Genomic DNA, 20,354 nt, shown 5'->3' on the forward strand with positions numbered 1-20,354 from the left:
AACGGCCATTTCTTGGTTTAGGCCAGAGTCTTACAGATTGATCTCTCGAATCTAAAAGTACTCTCGTGCAGTGCATTGTTTCAGGTTTGAATTCGTTTCTCATCAACACACCCAAATTTACCAAAAACAACAGAATCAGTTTTTACCCTCAAACAATTGGCGACCACAGCGAGAGATTGATCTCTCGGTTGCAAAATCAATATTTCAATATTCATTCCAGTTTTCTCAATTTCAAAAGGGTGGATCTTAGATCCAATTCAATCATCAAATTCAATTTAGGTTCAACAACCAATTTCAATTCCGGTGTTCCATTCGCTAAGAAGCTTCATAAAAATGCTTTTTCAAGCAATGCTACTGGAAATGCCTTGGATAGCTGAGCACCAGTAAATCTCCCAGATGAAAGGACCAGAAAGCCGCGTGGAGACACAAGAAGATGTGACTACTGCTTAGAAGAACGCAACGGCTTCTCTGGAGATACGGTTGGAGCAACCGCCTTTTCTGCAAACGCCACAAATGTTGTATGGAGCAAGCTAGAAATTCCTCAAAGGGTCCACACCCAGAAAGACAAAGTGAAGATTAGCGTAGTCGTTGTTCCAGTATGGAGATAGTCGACAACAAATATCAACACTATTGGATTCCTAGGGAGATACCTGCAAATATCACAAAAGAAAAGGTCTATCTCTATTCCACCACTGCTACCAATTAAAAATCAGGAATATCCGCTACCACTTCATCAACAAAAACGTGTAGATCCAGAAGACGGCGTAATTCCGAGAATTTGTACATCTACAACAACAAAGGATGCTTGACCCATTTTGAAATCATCATAAAGGGTTCGCCTATTATGTCAACCCAGACAACAATGAGCCACTCCCTTAGATGTGACACCTCCGATCACCTGAGCCAGAGCCGGTGCCGCAACCAATATTTCTTCGAGCATAATGCCCCCGGTCATTACTAGAGCTACTGCCACTTCCCCATCAGGACGAGAGACCGGAGGATCCAGACGAACTGGAATGAATATTGAAATTGATGATTGAATTGGTCACCCCTCTATCACCATTGTTGATTTAATGGAAAGACGAGAAGTTCTCGCTAAGGCTCAGACGAACATGGCTACAACTCAGAAAGAGATACTCACTTTCCTCAAGACGCTAATGGAGCGACTACCACAAGAGCCGTGTCAGCCCATAGAACTAATGAGGAGTACATTCAACATTTTTGGTGCAAGCACTTCAACATGGCATGCGTTCATAGATGAATAAATTCGTGCTGCTCCTGAGCACTCAAGGGAAAGGAATCAGCCGTCCAATTTCATCACGCGTGAGGATCTAGAACGACTTCTCCAACATCGATGCAAGGAGAATCCGGTGGACCCGCACCATCATCAGCCTCCTTAATTATCCTCCTGATGTACAAAGAGTTCCTCTTCCGAGAGGATACTCTTCTCCTCAATTTTCCCTTTATGACGGAACTGGTAATGCTCGTGAACACATCTCTCGTTTTCTGGAGTCATTAGGAGAGCACCAATACAATCATGTCGTCCACATGAAAGAGTTATCAAAGTCATTTACTGGGAGAGCGTACACCTGGTACAACAACATTGAACCAAACAGCGTATCCAACTGGTGTGAGATAGTAACCGCTTTCTACAAGAAGTATTTCTTTGTATCCGAGCAAATCACCTTTTCAGATTTGGGGAGAATGTTCCAACGAAACAGTGAGCATCCAAATGATTATGTCAATAGGTTCAAAATCCAGGCACTGGATTGTCACGATCCAAATATGATTGAACAACGATTGATGGAATTATGCATTAATAGAATGGTACCCATCTATCGTGCTATGCTTAAGAATCTGCAATTTCAGACATCCTCTAAACTTCGTGAAGATGTTAAGCGCTCGGCTACAACGACACCTTCCCTGCTAGAAAGAACAAGGCCTGCCAGGAATTAAGAGCTTCATGATATTCGTGAAATCATACATCCCACCAACAGGCAGTACAACTTTCAGCTTTCTGTAAGCAGTTTCATTGAAGAAGCAAGAGGAAAACCACCTAGCTACAACATCCTGCGCGTCCAAAACCTCCACCTCCAATTACAGTACCACATGCATGACTGTCACAATTATAAAACAACGTCTAAAATATACCATATCTGGCTTGTCGGCAACAACATCAGTGAGAGACGCTTTCAGAATTTCGTCTCCCGTAGAAGGAGAAGTTGCATCACCGAAGGAGGTCGCACCTGAGACTTAAGATATACATACATACTCTCCATGTCAAGAGCTTCATCATATTTGCACAACATGTTAGTTAAGTCGTTCGCATGAACTCCTTAAAGTCACGATCCAAAGATGATAAAGACAAAGGAGTGTAGATGGGGACTGCTCAGCACTATCCATCTCAAAGATGCTGAATTTAGAGAGGCGCAAGCACGCTATCATTATGATTCCAGGATGTCCAAACACTACACCATTTTCCATATTAGCAACAAAAATTTGCAACAGATTAAGAGTCGTTGCGAATTCGCAACAACTGCTCGAAAATTAGCAACAGCTTTTAGCAGTTGTGAGATTTGCAACTGCTTTCAGCCGTGTTGCAATTCGCAACGGCTGACCTTTCACATGTGCTTCCCAACCGTGTGCAAAGTAACACCTGAATTGCAGGTGTGCGAACCAACCATGTGCAGGTAACGCCTTAAAATCCTAGATTTTATCATTCTATCCCATTCTCTTTATTCCAGAAAAAACTGCCTCCTCCTCCTTCTCCTTCTCCTCCTCTCCCCTGCTCGTACTCCTGAGATATTTTACTTTCTTCTTCTCACGACTTAATCACTCGAATCATAATTTTATCAGGTATTACTTCAACTTCTTGTTCAACGAGATCCATCAAAAGCATCAATTTTATCGATGAAGAAGATTCGACGAAGATCATCAACAACATTAAACGAAGATTCATCAACAAAAAATGAATCGAAAGATGGGTATAATCTCTTCTTATAGTTTTAGTTCAATATATTAACTTAACCATCCGGAATTGAAATTTCAGAAAAAGAAAATTTTCTATGTTGGTAACCTAATAACTTGTTTTCATCTTGTCTCTTTTTCTGCTTCATGATAAGAGTTTATATCTTCATTAATCTCATCTTGATCTTTCTTTTGAGATAATATTTTCGAAAAAAAATTACCAAAAAATTTCTAGGGTTCATGATTGATTTTCTATTTTAGAGTTTGCATCTACTCAAACTTGCTTGTTAATTTTGTGTGTTATTTGTCCTTAACTGAATAGAGTTGGATTATTGCTTGGATACGGGTGATAAAAGATACACAGTTTACCCAATAATGTATTTGGCTCCTAAAATCAGGTCACCTAATCTTCATCTTAGTTGTGAAGCTTACTGTTTGGAACTCTATATTATATATGAACCTCTTCATCTGGTTGCCACATATACGTAGTCGTGAATGGTGGTACTAAACTGTGGTTTTTTTTCTTCTACATGGATTACAATGTCAAAATCTTCTACATGACCTCCTTAAGTCTCATTACCAATATATAAAAGTTCATATGCAGTGGAAAGTCGCCAAAGGGAATGGTGAATGTGCCAACTATCATTGTAAAGGTGAAACATAGTACTATTGGGGAAAAGGTTGTTGCTGCAGCACTAATTCCAACACATGGAATGGCAGCTCCTAATAGCAACAATGCTTCTGCAGATGGCAACATCATGGAAGAAGGTAATTATCTCATTTGTTTAGGCACATAGGCCACATCATTTATTACGAGAGTATTTGCTTATGTTCTGTGTTGGCTAATTTTATTTTATTAAATCTTACAAATGCTGTATATATAGTCTACCTTATCCCATATGTTATCGCATTTGTTATGCTTGTTCATTGTTTTGGAATGGTTCAAAGTGTACTAAAATATTTAGACTCAATGATACAGTGTTGCCTGGTTCGCCATGTGGTCATTTCAAACCTCAGCAGAAGAAAATAACTATCTATTCTTATCTAATGTGCAAAAACTGATTACGTATAGGAAGGGGATTATAGAACATGGTAGAAAGAATGAGAAATATGAGTATGTAGAAGTGTTAAGGTTTAAGAGGGGACTTATTAACAAGGAGTTAGATTAATCATTTACTTTAAGCTCATAACATCTTAAAATGGGGGAAACACTAACTTGTCAGTATATGAATGGCCTGAAAATCGGTATTGATTTTTTTTGATACATACTCATTGGCTTCCGGTTTGCATCTCAGTAGTAAGATATGCAGGGAATTTCATTTTTTTGTCTTTTTAAACCTCAGTGCTCTTGTTGTTCATCCAGAGAAACTGTGATAAGCTCTATGACACAATGAAGTTTGATGGATGCATTCACATACTTGTTATTTCTGCATAACCCTACAGTGAGTGTTTGTGGTTTGGTTAGTCAATATATATCTTGATTTTATGGCCTCAATGTACATGTAATGTTTACACTTTACCGTTCTTGTAATGTGCATCATTGATGGGGGTCGAATGCAAAAGAGTTTCTATCAAATGAGAGATTGACTGTGATAATGACATGAGCTGACATGAGCATTGAGATGGACTATAATGTGTAGCATTGAGATAGACTGTGATAGTGACATGAGTGAGGGTCTGAGGCTTGTACTGAAAATTTGAAAAATCTAATTGGCCTTCACATTTGAAAGTCACTATTATCAGATTGCTGTGATTTGAATATTTTTGTTCTTTATTGGCAGCATCTTCCTCTTAGTTATGATAGGAGGTTTATGGTGTTAAATTATGATATTAATGGTGTCTTTAAACAGGTCACGACAAAGTGGCCTCCAGAAACCGCACAAAGGCCTGTCCTTGAGGCTGACTTTTCTCGATGAAACCAGTATACGGGTAAATTCTAAATATTTTACTCGTATCCACTTGCATTTTAAGGATGCTTTTCTTGATGTGATACATGTTAGGCTTATAATACGAGCTCCTCGGATGCCATACATTCACAACTCTTCACCGCAAACATTACAGGGTTAGGTTTCAGCTTCGTAGGAGTTAGTTTGACAGTTCATGAATGAAAAAGTATCTATCAAGAGGTGAGTTTGAGTGCAATTTTATTTCATTCTATTAAAAGGTGTTCATATTTGTGAAAAGATACATGAATCACTTGCAAGTAGACTAGAGCTGGCAAACGGGCGGGCCGGGGCTGGCTTGTGACCAACCCGCGGGTTACGGGTTAATACAAGCCTAAGCTTGCGGGTTGAAATTCTTCACGGGTGGTCATTTCTCCAACCCGTGCCCGTCCCGGGTAAAGCTTGCGGGTTCACGGGAGCTCACGGGTTAGCTGGTTTTTGTTGAGTCAACTCGCCAGAAATCGATTTCTGGGCTATTTCCGGCCATATTCAGGCCATCTAAAGCTCCTTCCCAACCACAAGGGATTTCTGGTTTTTGTTGAGTCAACTACAAAAATGTTGCAGAAGAATATGTGCATTAGCTCCTTCAAATCACAAGGGATTTTGTTGAGACAATTTTTCAACCACCCTCCAAGCACGAACCTTGCCATTTTAGTCACCAACTCTTACTGCCATCAATAACTCTCTATTTCTCTCCTTTTTCCAAACAAGAACAATCCCATTTAACCAAATCATCTTCCACTTTTTAAAGAAATAAAAACAGAGATGAAAATCAATTTCAATTAGAATATATACTTCAATTAGAATTATCATCAACAACTGCAATTACATCCACATGACCATATATACTTCAATTAGAATTATCAACAAACAAAGGCATACCTCATTCAACAATACTACTAGTAATTCGATCACACCAGGCATATTACTAATACTAACTCACTTCAGTGTTGCGCTAATAACTGCAGTTCAACCTAACAACATGCACATCCAAGTATCAGTTCAACATATATACAATATCTTAAATACTCGTCTCAAATCCTGGTTCATCAACAACCACATAGTCTCGACAACATACATAAATAACTTTACTAATTCGATTGAGAAGAATAATTACCTCAAACCAATCCAACTCAAGCAATTGAATTAGATTCTTCTTACTCTGACCTGACTCAGAATTCATCTCAAGATCACCACCATCTACCAAAACCAACTCTACCCTTCTTCTGTCTCGATCTGAGTCTCATAATCAGCAACCCTGAGAAACTCTAATTCATAAATTGGGGAAGAACATGAGGAACCCTAAATCTGCAATTTCTTAATCAATTTTTCAGGATAACTCCACCATTTACATCAAATACCAATCAAAAACAAACTCATCTTCTAACTTCTCCTTATTCACCTTTAATTGAATTCTCGATCAATTACAGAAAACCCTAACTATTGATTCTTCAATGACTCGTCACTGAATCAACTTCAAGGCTTAAATTAAAAAACTACTCATGAATCTTCAACAACAATAACTTCATAATTTATCTTTTAAATCTTCATAACATCATCCAACTCTATAAACTCTAATTCATATCTTCACTGATTTAATATTTCCTCTTCTCTCCTTGGTCAGCCAAGAACAACACCACCTCCAGCAACAACCCATGACTCTTGTCTAATTATCCCAACCTCACCACCTCAGAGCCCTCACAAGAATTCACCAGAGGTGAAAAACAGAAAGAAGAGAAGAAGAAAGAAACGAGAAGAAGAAGAAAATATAAATGAGAGTTTATCCTCTCGGACCTCGGTCGATTAACCCAGAGAAGGAGAGGCGACAGTATGAAGTGCGGGTTAACGGGTTAACCCGTGGTTTCACGGTCCGGTCCGGATTAACTCGTTTCTCGACGGGTCACCATATCTCCAACCCGAACCCGGCTTGTTTAGAAACCAGCCAGTCCGGGTTCGGGTTTTCACGGTCCGGGCACGGGTTAACCCGCGGGTTTCGGCTTGTTTGCTAGCTCTAAAGTAGACAAAGCGTACTTTCGGGGTTTTCTGGTGTTCCATATTGATGGCGTTATAGTCTGAGTCTTTTTTCATCTAGTGATCTATATTCCCCACCTCCTTTGCAGGAAAATCAGTTGGATTTGGTTGTCTCACATGGTAGTATCTCAATACAATTTTCCATCTCAAATATACCCTGACTAACTTGGTAGCTTAAAAGATGTTAACTGATTTGATTTGTCACTAACTGTAACTTTAGCTATATGTAATGCTTCTATTTCTCAATGAGTGAATATCTGTTACATGTGTATGGTTGATTTTTATTGTGTTATTTTACTATTATATGACTAATAGTAAAGTTAGGTACTTGAACTTATTACAATAAACAGTTTGATGCTCTTCAGTGCCACCTTTCCAACTGAGATACAAGTTCATCTTTACCACTTCTTCATCTTCTTGGTAAAATGATTATACTTCCACTAAGTATGAGAATAATATAACTTTCTTATTTTGATGTAGTTGATAGTGGTGCCATTGTGTATGTTCTTATTTTCGTGGAGTTGATTGTAAATTTGGTAGCCATCTGGGATTGTACACTCGATCGAATTACTCATCATTCGCGAAAGCATGCATGTGTGGTAAGATTCCTTCTCCACCTCTCTTAGTTCCTTGTAGTAACTTCATATGCCTTCTACCCTATAGTTTTGCAAGATTAAATGGTGTGCTTTCAGGCAATGCATTGGGGTAAGTCTTTCGTTTCTCTGTTATTAAAAATCTAAGTTATTTAGCTTCCTGCTCACTTAATCCTGTGATAGGTTTTGAACCTTGGAAGAACATTATCCGTTTCACCAGTTGCACTATTTATCTGACTGTTAATCTTTATACCAACATTGTTTTGTTTTTGATATTAAGAAATTGAAGGCAAGTAATCTTCAGGTGACAGACGCTCCATTTTTTACTATTTCGCCTTGAATTTACAGAAAAGATGAGCAACTATGTATGCTGAATTTCTAGGTGGATTCTCATTACATGACTGAGCCTCATCCTGATGGTACGTAGGATAATCCTCATCGTATCTGTCAACTCTGTCATTGATTATGCAGCTAAATTGGTATGATTATTCTTATTTATTTCCATTGCTGAATTAGGGACTAAAGTTATAATTTTCATTGAGACGGCCTTAGCTTCTGCTGGGCTGTCATTGTTTTTCTCAGAACCCTGAGGTAATGTGAACGTGATTGCTAAAATTCTGATCATGTGCCCACGTTGCTTCTTCTGTAGTACTTTTCCATTAAGAAAAAAGTCATGAACTTTGTAACTTCTACTTTTATTATATTTTTTTAGAGACTGAACTTCATTGGCCTGAGTTTGGAGACCGAGCTTCATTGGGTATATTGATTGTATGTTATTGGCCTGAATATATTGTTCAGATGGAAGACTTTGTTGTTCAGTGCGCACTCAATGTGTCTCTCAGTAGGATTTGTCCTGAAAATGTAGCAGGGAACTCATGACTAGGTAAACGACAAGTTAACTTGACTTTCTATTCCCGTTGCAAAAATTAGCAACGACGAAAAAATGTTGCTAAATTTAGAATCAGAATAATAAAATCGGGTCCGACTAAGTTTATCCCTTCTAAGTTTTTCTGGTTCTAGGTTTCGCAACAGCTGGAGGCTGTTGCGACAAAAATATAGCAACATCAGTCAACAGTTGCTAAACCTATTCGCAACATCCAGACCGTGGGAAAGCAGAAAAACAATGAGTGAACTGAAAACCGTTGCGGAAAAAACTTCGCAACGGCTTAAGCGTTGCTGCAAAAAATATGCAACGCCACGTTTCGCAATTGTTGCCTGCTTTTGCAAGTCCATTTTGCAACTGCATGCAGCCGTTGCTAATCCCGAAAAATGGTGTAGTGAAAGATGAGGACATACTCAAGAGAGCAGACGTATTGTCAAAAACCAGCGATATGCCTGGACGTCTATAAAATACAACGCAGACGCAAAGACGGCCTCATGATCAGCAACTCGTATGATCCTCATCAAAATTGGGTTCAACTCCAACTCTCTCCTAAATTATTTCTTCAGAGACCCAGCGTGACAGCATCTATCAAATTGAAAGTTCAATAGATACTCGTGGGCAGGGGATCGTCTCCCTCTTCTCCATTCCACGAGGAAACATCAAGGAAGCTATCGGTTCCTTCTCTCTCTAATAACGAGACGATATCTACCATTATATGAAGACTGCCAAGTTCGTGCAAGTATCTATCATGCCTCTCCCTCCCAGTCTCTTCTGATCATAGTTGCTGCCAAGAATCGTTGTTGCTCGCCAGAGCTTCACCGTAGCAACAACCACTACAGACAGAGGTAATCCGAACTTTTGCATATTTTGCTTTCCCATGAAGAAGTAATAGAGTCACCAGTACGGAGGCGATATGGTGATATCTTTATTATGGTAAACCCACCGACCATACAAGATAGAGCCATGTAACTCACGCTTGGGGACTGAGACTCAACATGAAATTCCTCATTTTTCAATCAAGGACTTCTTCAACACAATAGAGACGGTCAATCAAGAAGCATGTAATTTGCAAGGGAAAATCAAACTGAAGGAGAAGCCGCTTCAACGCTCTCTCCAGAAGAAGCCGCTTCAATGCTCTCTCCAGAAGAAGATGCTTCAATGCTCTCTCCAGAAGGAGTCGCTCGACGCTCACTCCAGAAGAATCCGCTTATGCGCTCTCTCCCGAAGCCGCTTCAGCGCTTCCTTTATAGCCCGAAGCCGCTTCAACGCGTCAGCAAGCCACACAGACCAACTGCATCACGTCTGCCACATCGCCGACTAAATCGGTGTTTCTAGATTTCCAATTTCCTATGGAGGGGTGAATGAGCTTCCAAAAGTTTGGATACAATTCAGATCTATCAAGAGCGACTCCCCCAATTGATCAACAAATGACGAATCCAAAAGATTTCCGCCTTCATCAATTCGTCAACCACCTTACCGGAAAATGCAGTGGAAGTACGTCTTTCAAGAGAAAATAAGCTCGGGATAGTTACACCTGGGGACAGCCAGCACAGGATGCCTTCATGTCCCTCAACCGGTTTATGTCTTATATCAGCATCATCATTGTTGAAGCTTTACGAGCCGCAGAAATTTCTCAGCATGAAGACGTACATGTACATCAAAGGCTCCAAAAATACAAATCGGAGATATTTTCACATATCCAACCACGCCATCGAATCTGAAGTGTAACTGGGGACTGGTCATCGCATCCCATTCCATATAACCATCCAAGATTCAGAAGACGGTTCAAAAGATGTCGCTTGCAGGAAGTCCTTAAAGATTCGCGGCACAACGTCCATCCTTCTACATACCTAGCTGGCACGCCACAAATCTTCAAGAAGCGTGTAGTATACAAGGGGATTATCAAAGAAAATAATGGGAGAGCTCAGATTGCAGAATCATGTACACATGGTCTACTCTAACCTTACCGAGGAGAGCCACGTCTAAAGTTTCAAGACATTGCGAGATCTTTCTAAGAATTTGGATTTCTTATTCGGGATATTTCATTCATTCATCCAACTGGAATCGTAAAATCATAAAAGCAACATGAATGAAGGATTATTATTCGATCAAGCCCTGGCTTTAACCGCAGACTACTAAATATCAAAGAAGTATCTCCAACGCCAGGGCCAATGGCGCCTTCACTAGAGTCCTCTCCAGGAGCTTCTTCAACATCCTCTTGATCCGCTTCAACACCCTTCTCGGAAGCTGCATCAACGTTCTCTTTGGGAGCTGCTTCAAATGCTTCAGCAGCCTTTTAAGGATATTCCTCATGACAGGACTTGTCCACACCAGAGTCGAGGAGTATGACATCGTCATGAATAAGGAGATATTGGACACGCTCTCGAACGATACTCAGATGTACAAGGGGCTTGGAATGCAGTTTGAGATCCCAACTAACAGTATGCCTAATCTACCTGAGGCCAACTGACATCATGCTAGGGGAACGCTTACCTGTACGCCTCTTGAACATGACATGTTCCAAGGACAGTCTGACCCATCTCTCCTGGTAACATCTAACTTTTTCTCATAAGTTTTACCTTTATTTGTCACCATCTAGCGCTTACCCCGCAATAGTGTCACCATTACGTGCTAAGCAGTGGACTTAATGCTGATGATGGTTTTTAGTTCAAGGCTATAATTGTAAAACCAGTATTTAATGCGATGTCACCCTTCAAGGGGTAAATCCATTTGAAGAGTGACGAGTGCAAAAAACCCTCCACGCTCATTGAGCAATTCAATATATATATATATATGAAATTCACTCATAATGGTGCGCGTATTAGCAATCCCAAATATTCTGTGAATTCTATTTTTTCCAGCATTACCAACTAATGCATGACTTGCCTCGTATTTGCATATGCTATGTTACCATCCGAACTCTCATTATTGACATGACATGACGATTAAGTGTTCACTCTCAGCAGAGTAGCATGAATCTCCCGAAGTGCCAGTATTGAGATCTGCATGAAAAACCCACACATGCTACATCACACTCTGAGATTTTCATATCAACTAACTTTTAATTAAAGATAGCTCGATCGAACATGTTTAAATTCCTTAAGGGAACTCTAGACTGTCCATATCAGTCTCAAAATGATCACGACCACACAATTCGGCCGCGCAATTCAACAAGCCTAGCCAAGCCCTGGCAGAAATAGGCGATCATCGCGATGACCTTCGGCGGGCTCACTAATACCCTGACCGGTCGGACTTCATCTAATATGCTTCAGTCATCGAATGCCAACCCCAAACATGGGTGATCGCGTTGTTGAAGAGGAAAGCTCGAACGAGATAGACCGGCTAAAACGGTCTCAGAAACATACCAATCATCCAACTTTGCCAGCCTAGTTGAACGGCTTAGATTTCCTACAAACGGTTAAGGAAGTTCCGGCATGTTCATTGGAGGCCCAACTCCTCCCTTGGTCGATCGACCTACCCGCGACAAGACCATAATGCTTCAAGTCGTTCGATCGAACTAGGATGGACGTGGCCGTTTCAAAACCTTAATTTGTGTTTGCGGCAATATGTTTTTTTCGCAAATCGATCATGGCCTCCCATCTTCGCCAGCCTGGTCGGAGGACCTAGATTCGATCTCGTTCAACGTGTAGGATGCGGATACGTTCACTAGCGGCTCGGCTATTGTGTCAAACGATCGAATATTCTCTAACAGGGTGATGACGCCAAAAATCTTTGGCCCAAAGTAGGATGGCCACACGACTTTAAAATCCTAATATGGGTTGCGATATCATACAACTATAGCAAATCGATCACGATCGTCCATCTTTTCCAGCCAAAGTAAGTAGCTCAGATTCAATTCCATAAGACACAAAAGACGTCAGCGCGTTCACTGATATCCCGCCTTTGCATAGGGCTGATCGGCCTGCTCAAATCAACGCCCAGCGTTTTCAATCGATCAGCCAAAATAGCGTTGGCCGCACGATCCCTAAACCCTAAAATTACAGTAAAGGAAGTATGCAACTGCCGCAAATCATCTCCTCCGTCCAACTTCGCCAGACGAGTTGACCGGCGTAGATTTGATTTCAGGTGACCAATAAGATGTGGTTGTGATCACCATCCACTCTTATTTCATGAGGGACAATCGGCCAAGCAACAACTAGATTATAGGGATCCCAAACAATCGCCCAAAGGTAACTAGTTGTGCTGCTTGCATAAAATTCAACAACAGTCATTAACTGCCGCAAATCACCTCAGCCACTCAGCTTGGCTAGCCGATTTAAGCGGTCCAGATCTAACTTGGATCGACCGATAGGATTTTAGAATGGCTACCAGTCTCCACTCTCCTATAGGAACTGATCGTCCACTCCTTGGGATGCATGCGTAGCACCCACCAACTCCTTGAAAAAGGGCGGTCGTGCTCCTTTTGAGAAGCTCAATCCGTGACTGATTCGATCGAGATCTAAAATAACGATGCTCCATGCACATCGATTATTTGGAGCTGCTTGTTTAAAAGCGATTCTTTACGTGCATCAAATACATACGATATTTCATGAATATCGGCTTCACAAATTACTTAGTTATTTAACCTGAAGCGCTACGTGCTTCTTTCAGCGGCAAGTCCCACGACTTGACCCATTTACTCGAGACATCAAACATGTCACAAACTGGGGGATACTCACTAGGGTATTGGTATGGTGGTTTACAGCGTGCGCCTTGCAACGCGCCCATTATGAGAAAGTGTCAGCAAAGACGGATGGTTAACAACAATGGGAGTAGTGGGTGAAAGTGTGATCAGTTCTTCCTCATAATGAAAATGTGGTGATCACCACTCTTTACACAACCCCACTTCTCCACTGCTTGATCACCTCCACTTCCTTCGAGATCAGGGCGTGCGTTCAATGACTTGTATAAATAGGATTTCAACATATTTCAACACAACACAAGTGTTATCAATACGTATCCAGAAAATACCAAGAACTGATAGCTTATATTTTGCAAGACAGTTCCACATTCTGATACAAGTCATAAACAACCACACCTTCATAATTCCACATTCTGATCTCAAACACCTTATTCGCTTCTCTCTCTAAGATGAACCTCGTCTCCTTCACTTTGTGACCGAATTAAATCTGGAATGCCATTCCTTGGTTTAGGACAGAGTCTTACAGATTGATCTCTCGAATCTAAAAGTACTCCCATGCAGTGGATTGTTTAGGGTTTGAGTTCGTTTTTCATCAACACACCCAAATTTACCAAAAACGGCAGAATCAATTTTTACCCTCAAACACTATCTCGGACACTGCAGGAAACATCATTGATAGCAGAGGATACTCAGGAAAATTGGGAGAATGGGGAGCAACAGAAGGAGAAGACCTAGCTTATCACTGGGCAAAGGAGCAGCAACACATGAACATTGAAGTACAAGCTGAATCCAATGAAATTCTGTTAAGATTCCAATCTCTCTACAACCAAGCTATCAAAGGAAGATTCAACCGCAGTTACTATGAAGAATTGTAGAACACCAATGAAGAAACTTCCTTAAACATTAGTCCTATTACTTTTGTTTTAACTAGTCTTACTATCATTCATAGACTTCAAAATTTGCAATCTCTTAATATTGCTATCACTTGTAAGAACTATGAAAGTAGTACTGCCATCCCTGGTCCACAACTTTGTTATTCTCTTAGGGTTTGCCTAAGTTTTTCTATAAAAAAAGGATCGATAAGATTTATGGATATTAAATTATTGATAGAATAATGATTATTAATTTATATTGTAATTTATCAAAATTTTGTACAATTCGTGCTACCAAACACTACACCAAGATTCAACATTTGTGAAAGAGGGATTATAAGAGCTTTCAAGATGCATTATTTCGATTTTATCATAGTTTTTGGAGGTTACGAAGCAGAAGACCCCAATCACGAGAAGATTAATGTTTTAGATGCTATGAACCTTGTCTTTTTACCTTAGAAAATATACATTCGTTCCAGGATAACACCAGTCAGAGAATTCAATTGAAATGTTAGATAATGAAGACACTAGAGAACCGATCAAAGGATTGAATTATCACAATGGAATGGACGATGAGTACTTTTTGAACTACCCTCAAGAGAATATTTACTATTTCGAATTTTTAACTGACGAGAAAAAAATTATAGTATAATGGGAAATGAGAAAAGTGATGATGTGGAAGCCGATGATAAAATTGTAGTTATAGAGCTAGCTTCACGTAAAAAAACTATCGGAGCTGTGAAGACATTAAATATCTTTTATTGGATCACCAAACGAAAACACCAAAAACTCTTCTGAAGTTAAGAAAAATCTAAGATGATATTCAACATGATGAATGAGTGTCCAGGCTATGCAAGCATACATACAAACATCATCAGTTCAGAGATTCAAAGATGCACAGTAGAATTACAATTTTAGCGAGCAACGATATTACTTCAACTATCACATGTGTTTATGGGTAAAAACTGATTCTGCTAGTTTTGGTAAATTTGGGTGTGCCACCGAGAAACGAATCTAACCCTAAACAAATGTACTGCACGGGATTACTTTAGATTCGAGAGATCAATCTTCACAATCCTGGCCTAAACCAAGAAATGGCCATTCCAGTCTTGCTTAGGTCATAAAGTGAAGGAGAAGGGCTAATCTTAGGGAGGGAAGCGAAGAAGGTGTTGAGAACGGAATGGTTAACTCTGAAGGTGTGGCTATTTTATGACTTGTATCAGAATATGGAACTGGCTTGCGCAATATAAGCTATCAATTCTTGGTATTTTTCTGGATACTTGTGTTGTTAACCAAAAATATGTTGTCGGTCTAAATAGGTTGAAAACCTATTTATACAAGTCATTGAGCACCCCTGATCTCGTAGGAAGTGAAGACAGTTAAGTAATGGAGAAGTGGGGTTGTGTAAATGCAGTTACCATCACGTTCCCGTCGTGAGGGGAAACTGATTAGCCTTACACCCACTATTCTCTTACTGCTATTAATCGTGTGCTCTTTCCTGACACTTTATTATAATGGGCGCATTGCACACCGCACGTCGTAAACCGCCAGATCAATACCCTGATGAGCATCCCCCAGTCCGTGACATGTTTGATGTCTCGAGTGTTTCTTGGAAAAATGTGCAACAAGTTTCCGAGTGGGTATAATGTGCAAGACCTAGTTATTCTAAAAAACCATACGCAAGTTAGGCGGCATAATTGCATAGTGGCGCCTGCATAGTGGCACAATGGCATAGTGTGCCTGCATAATGGCCTAATTGCATAATGGCACCTGCATAGTGGCATAGTGGCATAGTGTCACCTGACAATGGCGTAGTGGCAAGGTGTCAAAGTTGCGCCTGCCAATGACATAACGACAAGGTGGCAAAGTGGCGCCTGCCAATAGCATAGCGGAAAAGTGGCGCCTGCTTATCTTGGCATCTTGGTGTAAGATCCAAATATGGATCAATGATATTAGTTCTAGTTGCCACATCGAACTTAATGCCTAGGTGATATTATTTAGCATGGGGCGGCATAATTGCCCTGGCCAAATTAAGGCTTGGCATGTCAAAGCCCTAATTGGCGCGTGCGGCTATGAGGCACGGCATGGCGGCATCTTGGAAAGTACTGCCTTGGCCCTTTTAGATCAAAGAAATCATGGCAAGGCCATAACGCGGGGACGTCCATGGACGATCATGGATAATCATCATATAGCGCATGCGCCATTCTTTAGGGTCTCATGGGTCCCACATGGCTTATGGCATGTTGTGGGCCCAGAGTGGCATAATTAGGCCGTGACTAGAAAGAGTTTTCCTTTGGTTTGACCAAAGCCATCAAAAAAAAAAACTCTATTCTGATCAGGATAGACTGGTTAGAGTTTGAATATGACTCCATTAATGGTGAGGAGAGTATGAGCCAAATTGGACTCTTTTAGGCCGTTTGATTAGCTTTAGCTATAAAACTATTTTGGTCACGCTAGGATTTTGTCGTGGGTTTCCAAGATCCTAAAACATCATACAGGGATCTGTTATGGCATTGGCCATAAACAAAGAGTGAGGTAGCATGCAGCATCGCCGTTGTGGCACGTTAGTATACCGTTGTCGCGGGATAGCATGGCCTGCTGGAGAGATTTGGCAGGTTGGCTAGACAATCGTCATGGCGCCTGCGATGATTACTAGGCGCGGTTTGGGATGACTTGTAGGCCATCTCAGCACCTTGGTGCGGATTGCAGCATCGGTATTGGCACATTGCTTGCAGAGACATGGTGACGCCTATTCGGGCGTGTTAGGAGCGGCTGAGCTTAATAAATCAAGTGGCCAAATCGTGCGGCCGTGATTGTTTTTGGAGACTGGGTTGGGACGTCTAGATTAGGTTCCTAACGGAATTAGGCGCATCGACCAACCAATTTCCAAATTTATTAAAAGTGTGTGTGGCGGGTTTTGAGCTATCTGATTGGTCGATGGAAAAAAAGAGGGGGCCGGAAAGAAACATGGGGACATTCTCATTCTAAATGCGTGTGGCGCATTTAGAGCGACCTGATTGGTCGATATAAAAGAGGATTGGCAATGGCAACATGGAGCGTGGCCAGCGGCCACATGCGACGCTTGTTGGAGCGTCTCGGCCGATTATGTGGTCGTGCCTCCTTTGTCATTGCTCTTATTTTCCACATTTCCTATTTTGTTTCTTGTTTTCTGGTAGGGCTTTGTACCTACTAGCTCCATGGTGGATTATTTACCAGCTTATCTAGGTTTGGCCTCGACCAATAGGGTTTGAGATATTTGCACAAGGCGCAAAAGACCTAATTTTTGCAAATTAACTGGGCCAAAACTTGAATCTTGTGAGTTATCACAAAATTTAACAACTTTTGTGTGTTTACACAAAATTCTTTTATTCTCAGAGAGCAGTTAGCGCGTCTTATGATTGAGCATTTTCATGCATACCTTAATTTTGATACTTCGGGAAACTCATGCTACTCAACTGCGAGTGAACACTAATTGTCATGTCATACCAATACTAAGGGTTCATCTAGGGAACATAACATAGGAAAAATACTCAATAAACCATACATTTAAGAAATAATGCAGGCGAGAGGTTACAGAATGTTTGGGATTGTTGCTACATGCACCATTCTGAATAAATATACTGAATTGCTCAGTACATGTGTGAGTAGAGAGGCCCGAGCACTCATTACTTTTAAATGGCTCAATCTTTTTTCAGAGGCGCATTAAATACAAGGTTTTACAATTTTAGCCCTAAACTAAAAACCACCATCAACAACATGACTATGCACAAAGATACCATGTATAGCAGGGGTTTGAAAATGTTATATAAAGTCACTAGTTCAGCAGGCAAACATGGTATATCGATTACACAATTATCACATATATAACAAGTTTCGAGAACGATACCGCCGGTATAAACCGGGTTTAGGCACAACAAAGAGGTTGTTTCGCTCTTTTTCTTCTCCTCCTTGGGTTTGCACATCAGAGATTTCAAGCACCTGCTAGCTCAATAAAAACCTTCAGTTCCAAGATTTGAACAAATGAAGCAAGGATACAAAAATACTAATACTGAAAATTTCAGAAAAGTAATTCTGCAAGATGAAGTACACGGATGCAGGGACTGATGACTGCAGACAAAGATTACAAGAAAGAAGACTTCGAAATCTAAGTTCTGCTACAGAAAGTTACAAATGCAGAATTTTATGGGATGCAACTAACTACAGAATGCAGGTTATATCACAGATGAATTAATGCTTAGTTATGTTCAAATAGCAGGAAAATAATGATCTATTGATGGTATTATACTATGAACTAAGAAATCTAAAAACTACTGAAAATTAGATTGGTGTACAACTAACAGTACAGGGCTAAGATGCAAATTTGTACAGAATTGTTGAACAACTAAGTTATATTATCAAGACCAAGGCTGCAATAACAACGTTATAAAAGCTACAGGACACCACTAGATACAAATGCAAATAACTCAAACTAGGTACGCTATATGACAATGGTGCAATTTATGAGAATAAAATGAATGAGATTTCAAGTTACAACAACAGTTACAGATGATGATAACAGAAAGCTTGAAATAAAACTGAGTTATACAACGAGACAGTGAGGCAGGTGATCGTGACAAACAAAATTGAAAGAAATCTTAACTAGATGCAATTAAAGATTGGAATGGTATTATGACTATATGCACACTGATTCACAAACTAACATATTTACTATCTAAGTGATCGCTGTCGTAGGCGTCAAACATAATTACACTTTCTTACTACTCAAAATATAAATATAGCAAGGGCAAGAAAGGATCGTTCCCACAGAGAGGACTAAGGTTTTCAAGTTGTTTCGGTTTCCTATAATAACAATTGGGGGGTTTTCTGATTTTATGTAAAGGAAATTAAACTAATAGCAAACAAAGCAAATCAAGCACGCAAATATGTGAAGATATTGGTTAACGATTTCATCTTAAATCACAAACATATTCTTGTCTTAATAACTAGAATTGATATTTAATCTCTTATTATCAAAGGCCCTAGGATAACTTGATCGCAAGTTTATCCCGTAAATCTCCTATTATCATAAACAAACACATTAAAAGATGCGAATATGAAATCTATCTAAGAGAACAACCTAACGTGTAAAAGCACTAATCAAGTTCAATTCCCTAGATGCATTAAGTTCTATGAAATCAGGCTAATCAAAGCAATCGAACTTGTAAAAGCACTAATCCGATTTAACAAAGGTTAGGATTCACTCGTGACTACTAGGATGTATCACTACAAGCAATATCCACAATTATGCTACTTGCAATCAGAAATTTATTATTTTTGCGTATAATAAACTCTAATCTAGAAGTAAAGATGAAAGCAAACTCAATTGATTTGCGACTCGACTAAACATGCATTCAAATCATGTAACAATATTAATGGTGAATCATAAACGATAATATTGAGACAAAACTAATATATCAAACAAGGACTCATGTTATGTGAAATCAACTTTATCCATAACCAAAAATAATAATCTAGCTCATGTTCATGGAGTTCATAACAAGAAAAAAAAGGAAAGTTTTCATGTTTCTAAACCCTAGAACAAAAAGTAGAAGTAAAGATAAGATAAATCCCAATAGAATTCTATGTTTTTCCTTTTGTAGTATTTCCAACTTTCAAAACTAGGTCGCCACTTTCTGTATCTGGCTCAATCCAATTCACTTTCCATGCCAGGACAAGCCCAATCTGCAGCTCAGGCCAACTCAATTCCAGGCCCAATAACATGATATGCCTGTCAGTCACCTGGAGCTGACAAGCCAATTCCAGCCTTCGACAACACCAGGAACACGGCATACTCAGCTCCTTCTTCCCTGAAATATCAGTCATGCATTCATTTATTTGCAGTTTCAATCACGCCCTCTCCCTGGTTCAACAAGAACAACATCTCTTCCAGTAGCTTTCTTTATCTCTCAACTGCACAGTCACATCACTTTGATAGACGCATTTATGTGTCTAATATAGCCCAATTGTATATTGTGTTAGTACCCATTTTTGTACTTATTATGGTGTTTTATTTATTTGTAGGTGTTTTTGGAAAAATAAGGTTTTGCGGCAAAATTGGTTAAAAATGTGGCTTTTGGAGCTCCGTTGACAGTATACCGGAAGTAGCCCATAAGTACCCCGGAAAAGTCCGAAAACATCCAAGAAAAATTCCTAAAGGCACCCAAGATTTGGTTATTTCCACCCCAAGAATTTTATTTCAAACCCACTTGCTATTCGCACCCCATCAGAGGATAGGGGGCATTCCTTCTCAAAATTCAAAAATGGATTTTTGGCGGGAAGACTTGTTACAGCACTGGCAGATTTGGTGATCAAATTTTGGACGTGATTTTTGGAGATTCAATTGCTGTATTTGCTACTAATGGGCTATAATTGAGTAAACAAGTC

General features: G+C 39.9%; 1 protein-coding gene across 5 annotated transcripts; it reads left to right on the forward strand.

The window, feature by feature from the left end:
• Positions 1 to 2,749: 2,749 nt before the first annotated feature.
• Positions 2,750 to 5,145, forward strand: LOC113301221. 5 transcript variants are annotated; one of them, XM_026549972.1, is made up of 5 exons: positions 2,750 to 2,984; positions 3,290 to 3,365; positions 3,572 to 3,735; positions 4,818 to 4,896; positions 5,029 to 5,145. In XM_026549972.1, the coding sequence occupies exons 1-4, from the start codon at positions 2,969 to 2,971 to the stop codon at positions 4,862 to 4,864; spliced, it is 303 nt and encodes a 100-aa protein (XP_026405757.1). In that variant the 5' UTR covers positions 2,750 to 2,968; the 3' UTR covers positions 4,865 to 4,896; positions 5,029 to 5,145. The 5 variants fall into 5 exon arrangements, 4 of the variants coding, with proteins under 4 accessions (XP_026405757.1, XP_026405756.1, XP_026405759.1 ...); XM_026549971.1 differs by having other exon boundaries at positions 4,818 to 5,145; XM_026549974.1 differs by lacking the exons at positions 4,818 to 4,896; positions 5,029 to 5,145 and adding an exon at positions 4,331 to 4,614.
• Positions 5,146 to 20,354: the final 15,209 nt, after the last annotated feature.

This window comes from Papaver somniferum, chromosome 8 (assembly GCF_003573695.1).
Source record: "Papaver somniferum cultivar HN1 chromosome 8, ASM357369v1, whole genome shotgun sequence".
NCBI classification, from domain to species: Eukaryota; Viridiplantae; Streptophyta; class Magnoliopsida; order Ranunculales; family Papaveraceae; genus Papaver; species Papaver somniferum.

Excerpts from the sequence above, each read along its gene's own strand:
- LOC113301221 (XM_026549971.1), top strand. Across the intron at positions 3,366-3,571 it reads TATTTGGCTCCTAAAATCAG|TGGAAAGTCGCCAAAGGGAA; the intron begins GTCACCTAATCT and ends GTTCATATGCAG. Across the intron at positions 3,736-4,817 it reads TGGCAACATCATGGAAGAAG|GTCACGACAAAGTGGCCTCC; the intron begins GTAATTATCTCA and ends GTCTTTAAACAG.